At 44.3% G+C, this 12021-nt stretch overlaps 1 protein-coding gene across 1 annotated transcript in view; it reads right to left on the minus strand.

Annotated features, from left to right (window-relative positions):
• Positions 1-6933: 6933 nt before the first annotated feature.
• Positions 6934-12021, minus strand: part of UGT8 (UDP glycosyltransferase 8) — a 34657-nt gene continuing 29569 nt past the window's right edge. The window contains exons 4-6 of the mRNA XM_059470794.1: positions 11509-11585; positions 10174-10393; positions 6934-9239 (exon numbers count right to left, since the gene is read on the minus strand). Coding sequence (XP_059326777.1) covers positions 8876-9239; positions 10174-10393; positions 11509-11585 — 661 coding nt within the window. The 3' untranslated portion in view covers positions 6934-8875. The remainder of the gene's footprint in view (positions 9240-10173; positions 10394-11508; positions 11586-12021) is intronic.

The following is a 12021-nucleotide window of genomic DNA, read 5'->3' on the forward strand; positions in this document are numbered from 1 at the left end:
AATCATTCCCATGACCAGCAAGGTCAAGCCAAGCAGAATTCCTTTTCAACCTTTCAAGCACTAACTTGCTTTTTAATTTCTTTTTTAAGCTATTGCAGAATCCATTTGGGTTGAAGATGGATGTCGGAGCAAAGCCATTAAACAATGCCAAGGATGCTCTGAACAACCTCCAAAGTCGTCTTGAAGAGGTCAGGGTGTTAATTCATCAGGAACAACATTATTTATGATATCTGCTGATTTCCACTCTGTGACTCATTCCCACCTTCCCAGAGTTAGGGATGCACTGAGGAATGGAATACAGTTAAATCTTAAACTAGCAACTATTCTTCTGTACTTAGGAACTGATTATGTAATTTACTCCATACAATCTTCGTGAATCTGGAAAGGTAAAATGTGTGGAGAAAATGTGTTCGTTTCCCACCCAGGAAGGTGAGAAATCCCTCTGTTAAAAAACAGGGGTTTAAAAACATTACCAATTCTTGAATTCATCTTTGAGAGAAAGGATGCAGCAGAATGAAGGGGTAAGACATGACCTTGTAGACCTTAAAATTATTCCTGCCTAAGGTCACCCGTGTTTGGCAAGGCTGAGATGAGACAAACTGCTGCCTTGGGGTTATGAGTGCATGCATGGATGTTATTCCCACATCGAAAATAAATCCCTACCTGCCCATTCTGGTTATAATTTTATCTCACATTTACCAGCCATCACTGACTCCTTTCATAGCTGCACTTACATCAAGATTTTCTTTCCCTCAGCTTTAAAGCTGTGGAGCAGCAGCAGATTAGGGAAACAAGGCCCATCCTCGGCACAGTGCAGGGGCTGCAATTTCATCCTGGGATGGGGCTGCTCCACCTGAATCCTGCCTTTGTGCTGGGGGCACCAATGGGAGCCCCTTCCAATCCCTGAATCACCCCCTTGTGTTCAGGCACAGACTACACTTGGTGCTATCCAGCTTCTCACAAATCCAAAGGCACTGGGAAGGACAGCAAGGGCAGGGCTGGAGCAGGATCCACCCAGAGTTGAGTCCCCCAAATTCCACTCGGGCAGTGGTGGCATCCTTCAAGTCTGCAATTAGTATTTGCCAGGGAGATTCCCTGTAAAATAGTAATTTCCCATTGTCCTAAGGAAAAATAAACATTACCTTTCTGTTTCCCCAGCCTTCAATCCCTAAGCCTGGCATATTCATGGCTGTGACTTTTGCTCCTGACACCTGGCCCTGCCCTCAGAGCCTTGCACAACCCAGGAGGTGTAAACATGGGAAATTAGTGGGAAAGCACATCTCCTGAACCTCAGGGATCCTCTGGGACAAGAGCAACATGTGAAAGACAGGGAGCAACATCCAAAAAAACCCCTTCCTAGGGAGGAAGCTGCAGCTCTATGGGATGTGGAAAAAATGTCTCTGTGCTTCCCTTCTTTTGTTGTTGGTTTTGGGGTTTTTTTTGTTTTTTTTTTTTGGTTTTTTTTTTGTGTTTTTGTGTTTTTGGGGGGAGGGCCGGGGGGATTTGTTTGTTGCTGAGGGTTTTCTGAAGGTCGCACAGCCCCAAGGGGCAGCAGAAAAACATTTTTCCCGAGAAGCAGGAGGCTCCTTCCTGGCTTGCGGGAACATGACGCCAGGTGGCAGCACAGCCCCACCTATGGAGAACAGCGGGGGGACTGGAAAATGGGAGGGCAAGAAATGAAAACGGAAAAAAGCGGCGGATGTCTAACAGCGTGTCTGCAGGGAAAGCCGCTCTACTGTGGGAATACCTTCAGTGGGATGCTCCAGCTTCCAACCCCGGGAAAAAGCAGCCCAAGGTGCTAAAGGGCTGGCACAGCGGGCAGGGATACATGGACACAGTTGGAGGATGTTGACACGTGTACATGGGTGCACACATTTGTTATTCTTCCTCAACCCATCAAAAAAACAACAAAAAATCCCGACTTATTTTTAACCAGAAACACAAATTACTGTAAATTTCAAATAATGCCATGAACTGGGATTTCAAATCTCAAGTTCAAATATCAGCCAGGATGAGAAGCAGATTTTGGATTGGTTTAGGCCTGTTAAACTCCCTTTTAAATGCAAAAGAGCACACCTCCTGAGGAAAGCCATCCTTTGAATCAGAGAGTGAGAAGCCAAGGTGATGCTGGGAAACACTGAGATATTTCCCAGCCCAGAAATGCCCAGAAGTGAAATGGAAAGGGTTTTCCAGTCTGCACGTGTGCCAGAAGGGTCTGGCTGCAAGTTCATCAAGCTCCAGGGTGAAACTAAGCTGCATTTTCTTCCTGTGGTACAATCAGAAAGCCACCAGCCTAAATCACAGAATGAATCATGGAACTACTGAACAGTTTGGGTGGGAAGAGACCATACAGCCCATCTGATTCCAACCCCTTCCACTACACCAAGTTGCTCCAAGCCCCATCCAACCTGGCCTTGGACACTTCCATATTCTCCTGCCCAACTTTCCCTTTACCTTTCTGGTCTTTCCTCACAGAAGAGTTATTTGGTTAAACTCCCTTCCCAGGCCCTTTTCCACACTTCTTGCTGTGTAACCTCAGCTCCTCCCAGCCTTTGTCTGTCCTCTGTGGGACAGAACAAGCTGGGAATTGGCTTTTCCTTCCTTGAAATCTGGTGCAAACAAACCCAGGGGTTCAGAGATGCTGAGAGCAAAGAGCAGCTCCAACAACTGTGTGCTGGAGCAGCCTGTCCAGAGAGGGGCTGGGGAGACTCCTTCCCTGGGAATATTCAAACCCTTCTGGACATGATGCCCTGGGAGGGCAACTCCTGTCGAGCAGGGATTTTTCTGGGAGGTGGTTGTGTCTTCATATTTCTCACAGAGTGAGGCAAAGCATCAGGAGAAAAATGCAAATAAAGGCAGTGAGGAGAGTGAGGGGGCAGCAATGCTTCAGTAGTTACAGGAATATTGATGTTCAGCTCAACTGAACCTCCCCAAAAATGTCAGTAAGAGCAGTTGTGGCTCGCATGACTGGTCCCTTGCCATGGATCATGATCTCTCCCACCACACCTGACATACCTTTCCATGGCTCCAGCCCTGAGAAGCAATTGTTCTCTGCCATGAACTTCCTGAACCGTGCACACTCAGGAGGCTGAAGGAACTCTCCCTTGGCACCCAGACTGTCCCTGGACACTGAAGGGGAGCTACAACCCGGCCTCCATTTTACACAGATCATGGTGGTTCAGGCAATTCAGCCTCAAATATAGCCCAAATTGAGTTTGTAGGCTAAACACTTGAGAAACCAGCCTTTAAAGAGTGACCAGAATTACATGGCTTAAATCCCTCCAGCCTGAACACTGATATTTGAACTTGGCCTGGACATCTGCCCTCTGGCTGCCACCCACACAGCTCCTTTATTCCCCACTCCCAAAACTGGGATGTAGACCATGTTCCCAGTTGTGGTGTGAGAAAAGGGACCTCTCATCCCTTGAGGGCTCCTGCATGGCCCAGGGCACCTGCCATCTCCTGCATCCCAGCCAGGAGCACAGAGGGCAGGAGATGAGGAGCCCCTACACAGATCACCCAAGATCAACCAGCAAGTGCTGGGAATAGTCCTTCCTGTCCTGGAACAGAATGGGCAAAACTCAGAGGACTGAAGACAACCACTAAATAGCCCAGCCAGAGGAAGGCCACAGGGGTCACTTTTTGGGCAGGGCAATGACCTGAAAAAAGTGCAAGGACACAGCAGAGCATGAGGCTGAAGTGACACAGCATAGGGGGACAGTCCTGACATGAGCTCCTGAGAGATTCCACAAACAAATTCCTCATGCCATAGGATGGATAAATCAAGGAGAAGGTCACACTCTTGCCATTCCTCTCCCACCCCTCAAGGATTCCCTCTGTGTTTTCTCTCTGCCAGCTCACCAGGAAAGCCACCCAGGTGGACATGTGGTGACTCCTACACACAAGGAGTGTCCAGCTTTCCCAACCTTTCCTCCCACACCCAGGAACAGCAGGACTGCCCAGAACCCATCCATAACAATACATCTGGTGAAATGGTTTAGGTCTCTGGGACATTTCCTGAAGATGAAGAAATTATCTACGAAAGTAGTAGCAAGAAAATTGGTCACTGGTCTGGGAATGGTAACCTGCCCTAAAGTTGCTCTTACATTATTTTTTCAGTGATGACAATTTGTTACTTCTGAAAAGTTGTTTTACCTATAGTGTTACTTTAACCCTCTTAACTAAAAGCTTTTTTTTATACACCCCCCTCCCCCTTAATTTGATACAGCAATCCCATCAGGCTTCCATGGATAGACTGGAATGTTTCCTATTGTTACCTTGAGATACTCTTCTCTTTACATCCACTAAAAAAAAAAAAAAAAAAAAATTAAAAAGAAGCTGATGAATCTTTGAGGAATCCCAAGATTCATGCATAGGTGTGGATTCATTTGCCTTTTTTGGAAAAGGATGGAGTCACAGAGTCCTGCCCCTCATTACATGCCATTCCTCAACCCCTGGTTTCTTCAGTGCTCCATCTGTGGTGTGAGGCTGCTCTGAAAGAGACAAACAAACAGGGAATGACCTGGGGTTTATTCCCTTGGCTTATTTTTAATCTGGACCTTCTCACCGTGTTCGTTTGTGGTGCAGCTCCACACAAAGGAGATCTGTCTGCAAAAACGAGGAGCCACTTGCAGTCCACAGCAGGAGAGGTGACCAGTAGGAATGAGTCCTTAAAAAGAATGGATTAAATTCTTGTACCTGAGTAATTCAAGCAATGGGATCCAGGGAATAAACTATTCCCCTTGCTGTGCCCAGCCATCAATCACACTCCAAGTTCCTATCATTTAATCTAAAAAAGCAAATTCCAGCATTTTCTTCCAGTAAAAGCAATGCAGATTTTAATCACGTGTCTCCTTGTCACGCTTTTCTCAGCGCCACCAAAAGACCCAGCACTGCACCTTTTCCCAGACCAGAGGCTGCAGAGCCAAAAACAACAAAAAGAAAAAGCTAAATAAACATTTCTTTCATCAAGAAGCTCATGGGTGAGGCCTGAAGCGTTGAAAGGTCTTATCTGCAGTGATATCCAATGTCCAAACTTAAATCTCAGCTTGGAAACGCTCCCTGGAGTGAGGCCGCCCCGACCCAAGAGCCAACAGAGCCCAGGGAGGACATCCAGGATCCACAGGATCTTTCCAGACCAGCAGAGCTGGGATGGAGCTACTGGAATAGCTTCCGGCAGAGTTAAGGTGTCTCCAGGTGAGTTACCCTGGAAGGCAGAACCAGGAAGGCAGGGAAATACCAAGGGGGCTTTGGGAAAATGGCAAATCAAAACTTGGCAAGCTCAGAAACTAACACACAGTAAAAATGCTGCTGAACCAAAAAGGGAAAATACAGAAACATTCAAAAAAGATGCATAAATACCCAAAAAAGCAGGGCACAACACAGTAGAACCTCTTACAAAAACAGGCACATGTGTTAATTCCTTACAGAACTCTATTTTCTCTACATATACATTTACTGTCTCAGTAAGTTTTCCTCAGTGGTCATCTCCTGGAGCTGAAAACTCCTATCCTTGCCACAAATCTCACAGGAGCAGAAATTAGGAATGTATTCAAAGTCTCTGAGATGATCACATGTCTGCTGCTTCAACTCAAGAAGCAAAGAACTGTTTGTGTTTAGAATGAGAACAATTCCTTCCCATCAGGCTGTCACAGGAATTCAGTGCATCTTTTTGCAGAGAGCTTGGAAAATGACCAGGTGAGCTTTGAGGAGCACAAATAACACAGAGACATCACAGAGAATGCTGAACATCCCTATGCCCACTGCAGCTCATCATTCTGTCCCCTACTCTAATAGTAAATTGCAGAACAGGAATTCCCAAGCTTTCCCTAAATACTATTCAGCCTTCCATCCTCTCAATCTATGAGGAACACAGTTTTTTCTATCTAATTTTTTCTATCTAACAGGATAACCAGGACTGCCCAACACAGTGTGCTTCTTCATTTTACAGTGAAATGAGATTCAGCATTTGCTGGCCTCTGTTTGAGAAAACACAAACATACCCATAAATAAATCAGGTTTATAGCTTCCAAAAGGTGTGGTTTTCATTAGGATAAGTAAGGCCCAACTGTGGTATTTTCCAATTGGTGGCAGAGCACTGTCTTGGAAGATGAACTCAGTTTCGTTTAAGGATCTTCTCTGTTCCATGCCTAGCAACTAATATTGATCAGAGGGGTGACTAAAGCCTCAGCCCTGACACTGTGATGCACTCTGGAGATACACGTGTTTTAAACCCTTGCTTTAACATTCCTTCAGCCATCTGGCTGATTCCAACACTGGCTGGGCACCAACAGCAATCACTGCTCCATTCTGTCTCTGAAACACAGGAACAATTTGCTTGCTGTGGCAAAGAGGGGATTGAAATAACCACAGTAACAGCTTGTGCCTGAACTTAGAAGGAAGTTGAATTTAGAAGGAAGTTGAAACACAACAGGTATTTCTAGACATGAGGTGGATCAGCCTTGTCAGGAATTTGGCAATACAATGAACACAGCAACTGCCTCTTCCTGCAAAAGAATTGCAGCATGTTTTTACCTACAGAGACTACTCAAGAAACCAATCCATCATCTCAGCTAACATCACTGTGAAAAACTCTTCAGCCCTGCTTTTGAAGTGAAGATTTTACCAAGTACAGGAAAACAACAAAACAGAAACCACTGTGCCAGCTATGTCCACCAACCTCAAAAAATTTAAATTACTTTCAAGAAACGTAATTAACCATTTTCTCTTTCAATTCAAAGCTCCTACAGGAAATGGAGCTACACTCACAAAAACCAGCAATATTTTTGATTTCAAATATATATCATGCACCACAGTAAACACTGAAAAGTCGTGTGTATATCAGTAAGCATCCACGTTAAAGTACACACATACAGTGGATACTTGGAGACAACCAGCATCCAGCTGAACAAAAATATACTTCCAACAACAGAATTTCTCTATTAAATCCATGTTTATTGCTTAAGTTTTATCACAGTGGAGATTAAATTATGCTTAATCATCCGGTCAGTGCTTTTGTACCTTCTTTAATGCCAAAAAACCCCCACATTTTAAACCAAGTCATTCATACACTCGAAGTCTTCTCACCATCCCACCATTCATCGCCTCTGTGTGCTCCTGTAGTTGCCACTGGCTGCGAGATTGTAAAAAGGTATAGCTAAGAGGCTTATATTTATAATACCATTTTTGTGTTCAAGTATTCAGAGAGCAGCACGAGGAGCCGCCCTGCGTATTAGAAACATATCTGCACTGTTATTTATTGCTGTAGGACCGAGGCTCCTGATGGAATGGTGATGAAATTTTGCATCACTGTGTATGAAGATGAGCTCAGCATCCCGTCATCATCCCAACTCCTCCCATGTTAGTGAGCGACACAAGGCAAAACCTCTGGACTTCCCTCCTTTCCCTCTCAGCCACGGGACCTCGAACTACAAATAAATAAAGCGTACACTCACAATGTGTGTAGTGCAAATTCCAAGTAAACAGAATGACGCAGAAATAAAACTCAGAGTTGCCAACTTCGGTTCAGCAGGGCAGCAAGGATCCCGCGCCCGGCATTCCCACCCCAGGAGCGCGGGGCCCCGTGTCGGCGACAGTGATTGAAGGAGGCTGCTGGGGGCAGGGGGACACGGGGCCACCTCCACAGCCAGGTGACCAGGCCTCACCCCACACATGCCACCAGCCCCAGGCAGGACGGCCGGACACAGCCCGCGGCACAGAATTCCTATTGGCAACTAGGTGGAACATGGATTGCGTGGCCCAGACTAATAGAAGGTAATGTTTCTGTTTCTCCAGAGACAACTGTTGAAAGAGAACATCTACAAACATTGCGATTCAGAAAGAACTTAATGAGAATTAACAGGAAAGACATTCAACTCTGGGGGAGCACTGTGTGGGGGTCGTTCCCTTTCAACAAACCCCAGGGAGTGGATCGAGTCTCGCACAGCTCTGGGCCATCACAAAACCTCCTGCACTAAGCACAGAGCTAGATTTTTGTAAGGTTTTTTTTTTTTTTTTCTGTTGCTGTTGTTTCACTTATTTTTCTTAATTATGCGAATCTACTTCCCACACAGCCGTATTTGGAACTGAAATAAGACTCCCTAATATTTTTGTGGCATAAATTCTGTATGCAGAGAAAGGCGACAACATTTTGTCTCAGTTAAAGTTAGGACACACTGTAGACTCACTCAGGACCCTTTTCTCCAAAGTACTGGTAGCGAGCAGAAGAGTCATGCAGCTTTATCAGTAAAACGAGTACATATTTTTGCCATTTTTCTTCAGTGCTCTTTAAGATTATTCCTATTTTTTTAACGTTTGTTTTCTCAGTCCACAACTTGCTATTTCTCACATAAAGACTGGGGGAAATCACTTGTGTTTTAAACAGCATTCTTACAACAGGTTGAACCTTCCACAAAGGAAACACAGAACTAGCACTAGAGAGTTCTCTCAGCTAAAAGGATGGAGATATTAAAATAAAAAAATAAAAGGAGAACACCTCTGCAAATAAAAAGAAACCTCTCCTCATTTAGGACACACACACTGAGCTTTTAAAAGCTGAAAATTCATAAATACGGTCATTGTATAGAACTTTAGAGAATTAAGGCTTCTAAAAACTTCAGTGCCAAAATAACCTCTCTGCATATCAGTATTAAGAATAAAATATTTTCCATTTTAGGTTGTGCTTGCCTTTTTTTTTTTTTTGTTTTTTTTTTTAAAGACCTCTCTTAGTTCCGTAGAATTTTGTCACATAATATTACATACTGAAGGGGAGTGTTAGAACTGCTTATTGAGGTTTTAAGTAGTTGTTAGACTAAGTTACAGCGATAAAATTCGATTACTGATCTGATTCATTACTACTTTACATGGGGCTGTTGGCTCATTTCACCTTTTTTTCATGCTTAATGTGGCCGTTCCTTCTATACTTGCCATTGGGGATCCCGTTCTGGTAGTGTCCATTAACAGCGCTATGTTTGTCATTGGACCAGAGATGTTTGCTCTGCTTGCAGATTAACTTGGCCATCCTGGCCAAAAGATAGTAAAGTAAGGCAGCACCCACTAGTAGGACCAAGGCAATATCCAGTAAGAAATACTGAAAGAGGGAGATGCTGTAAACAGCAGCACGCAGGTGCTGGGCTCCGTTGTGGCGCAGGATGTAGTTGATCCAGTACACAGTCCGGTTCACTGGGTGGCCAGGCTGGTCCTTGTGGATCTCCGACAGCCGCCGTGCCCGCTGCCGATAGCTGGGGGAGGGAAGCAAACAAGGAAGAAAGGAAAAGCTGTCATCTCATTGTGCTACTGAGAATCACCAGAGAAATGGACAACAGTGAGAAACCTGGGGTTGATTTTGTAACAAACCAGTTCTGCCCAGGTCGGGAGTTTCGCTCAAAACTTTTGGGTTTTCACCCCAGCAGCTGACCCTGCCAATTTCTTCCTCTCCTGTCTGCAGCTTTTTTACACAGGACTTGCTTTCACACCAAGGATAATTGCACAAGGGGAAGGTGATGCAACTGATGTTATCGAGGCTGCTTTCAACATTCCCCCTCTCTGCTGCTTGCTCCTGACAGCAATCTCCTTTCCCAGAAAGACTCAGCTGCCATGAAAGCAAGAAGCATCAGTAGCACCAGGCTCCAAAGTTAGGGTTATCCCAATACAATATACTGCCAGATAATCCTTCACTCATTTTTATCTGGATATGAATGGTATTATCAGCCAGAACATGAAAATAACACTAAGTATAATTTTTTTAACAATAAAATCACAGAACTTAGAGTCACTCTTCCTGAGTATCTCCCCATTTCAGCTAAAACCCAAACCATGTACATGTATCTTGCTTCAGGCAGCACCACAGCCAGACTGCTCGTGTGGAGTAATCAAAACAGATACAAAGGGACCTTGGTCTGCAACACGGAATAAGTTGGGACAGGTTTGTTTCCATAACCTCTGTGCCCTCCACATGGCAACTGCTACAAAGTACAAGCAAGACAATTGAGTTTTGGTGCTGAGCAACTAGCCCAGCACCCACACAGAAACTTCAGCTGTTGGGTAATCTTGGGAAATAGGACAAACACCCAGACTTGCCCCAACTGCACACACAAATCATACAAGGCAGTTTTTTTTCCACTGCACAACAGTTTCCTATCCATTCACACACAAACACAATGGCTCATTCCATACCTGGGGTCATTAATAACTTTTACTAGGGCTTCATAGAGCTCACTCTCAGTCATGGTCTTCCAGTTGAGCAGAATTCCCATCCCTTTGGCCTGCACACGGGTCATGGTGTCGTAGTGGTCTCCGAAGAGGGGGATGCCCACCACCGGCACCCCGTGGTACATGGTCTCAAAAATGCTGTTCAAGCCTCCGTGACTGAGGAAAGCTTTGATGTTAGAGTGACCTGGAACCACAAGAGGCATGAAGGTTACAAAATGCACTTTATCTCCTGTTGTTGAAGCACCTGGGTACAACAAATTGATCACCATGTTTCTGTAACTGCAACTCAGGCAGATTAAAATTACTGCAGCTTGTTCTGAAGTTCTACCTAAACTCACTCTGCTGAAATTCCTCATGCATTAAATCATTTCCTTACACACTGAGAGAGAGAACAGCCAAAGTAAAGAAAGAAAATTCTTATGTGTATGAGTAGTGTAAAATGATTAATGGAGTAATTCATATGCATTGCCTACTCCTGAGGAGCTGCAGGTGGTGAGTCCAGCAGGTCCAGCAGTACATTTGAGCAAGGGGGAGCACACTTTGGTATGGAATATCATTTTTTTAAATGGCAGGACAACTGAAGTCACACACTGCCTAAAGTCTCACATGCCTTACTTGAGCTTAGCAAGACCTGACAATCACAGCAACAGCCTCATGTGATGGGAAAAGCAGCCTGGCTGCCTCAGAGCAATGCTGTAACCAAAACAAAACTACCTGCTCTAGGAGTCATCTGCCTACTCACTACCTTCTCCAGCTCACACACACTGATGCTTAATGCACTCATCAGCTCCCATCAGAGCTGTTTTGGGAACACACAGACATCCAGGTGTACCAGAAGCAGTCAAATACTCAGCGGCCTCTCAGATCTGCAAGGGGCTCAGGCACCCTTTGACAGGGAAGAGAAAGAAAAATAAAATATCAAGTTTCATTTTCCCCTGAGAACCTGAAGCACCTCAGTTCAACAGAAAGGTTATCAGCTTGCATCACATACCCAGGTTCTGGAAGAGCTTTCTTGCCTTTATAAAACAGTATTTACAGACTCCTAAAACTTACTCTGATGCTCAGTTTCAGGACTCCTTGAACAGTGCTTGAACTTAAGGAAAACATGCAATTTTCATCAGGGAAAAAGACATTTAACAGAGAGGTGTTGATCTCTCTTCAGATCCTAATTTCATATTCTTGCTCCATGACAGAAATTATCCTGGCTTTATAATAACTGCTAATTCAGTAGAGTATTTTTGGAAGAACAAACTGAACTCAAGAGAGAATAAGCAATAAATAATGGAAACAGATACTCACCAAGGAGGTCATTTTGTGGCAACCATTCGATCAGCTTGGTATTGTTGCCTAAATTCCTCGGTTTGTTTCCTGAAAACCTAAACCAGTAACATGAAATGGAAACAGTTATCAAACCCTCCCAAGTAACTACCAAAGGAAAGGGTTGTTTTGTTCATTACAGAGGACTGGAACTGCAACTTCAGAAAGAACCAGCTACACTTTCCCAATGAAGCAAAACGTACATTGTTGGAACTCTGGTTACTGAACAAAGAATCCACAACACATCTTTTAAGTGGCCTGTACTTCTGTATGTTGAAAAAAGCCTAAATTATTTATGCTAAGTTATATAAAAGCAATTAATTAGGTTAACTAGATAAATAGTTTTTTAATGCCCTAACTAGAAGGGCATAAAAAACTACAAAAATCCCTTGATTTAACACTATGACATTAAGACTGCCAAGTAGTACTCACTATTTTTCTGTCCAACACACAGGTCCATGATCTAAGGAACAAAACCAAACCCCAAATCCCCAA

The sequence above is a fragment of the Ammospiza nelsoni genome, chromosome 4 (assembly GCF_027579445.1).
Source record: "Ammospiza nelsoni isolate bAmmNel1 chromosome 4, bAmmNel1.pri, whole genome shotgun sequence".
NCBI classification, from domain to species: Eukaryota; Metazoa; Chordata; class Aves; order Passeriformes; family Passerellidae; genus Ammospiza; species Ammospiza nelsoni.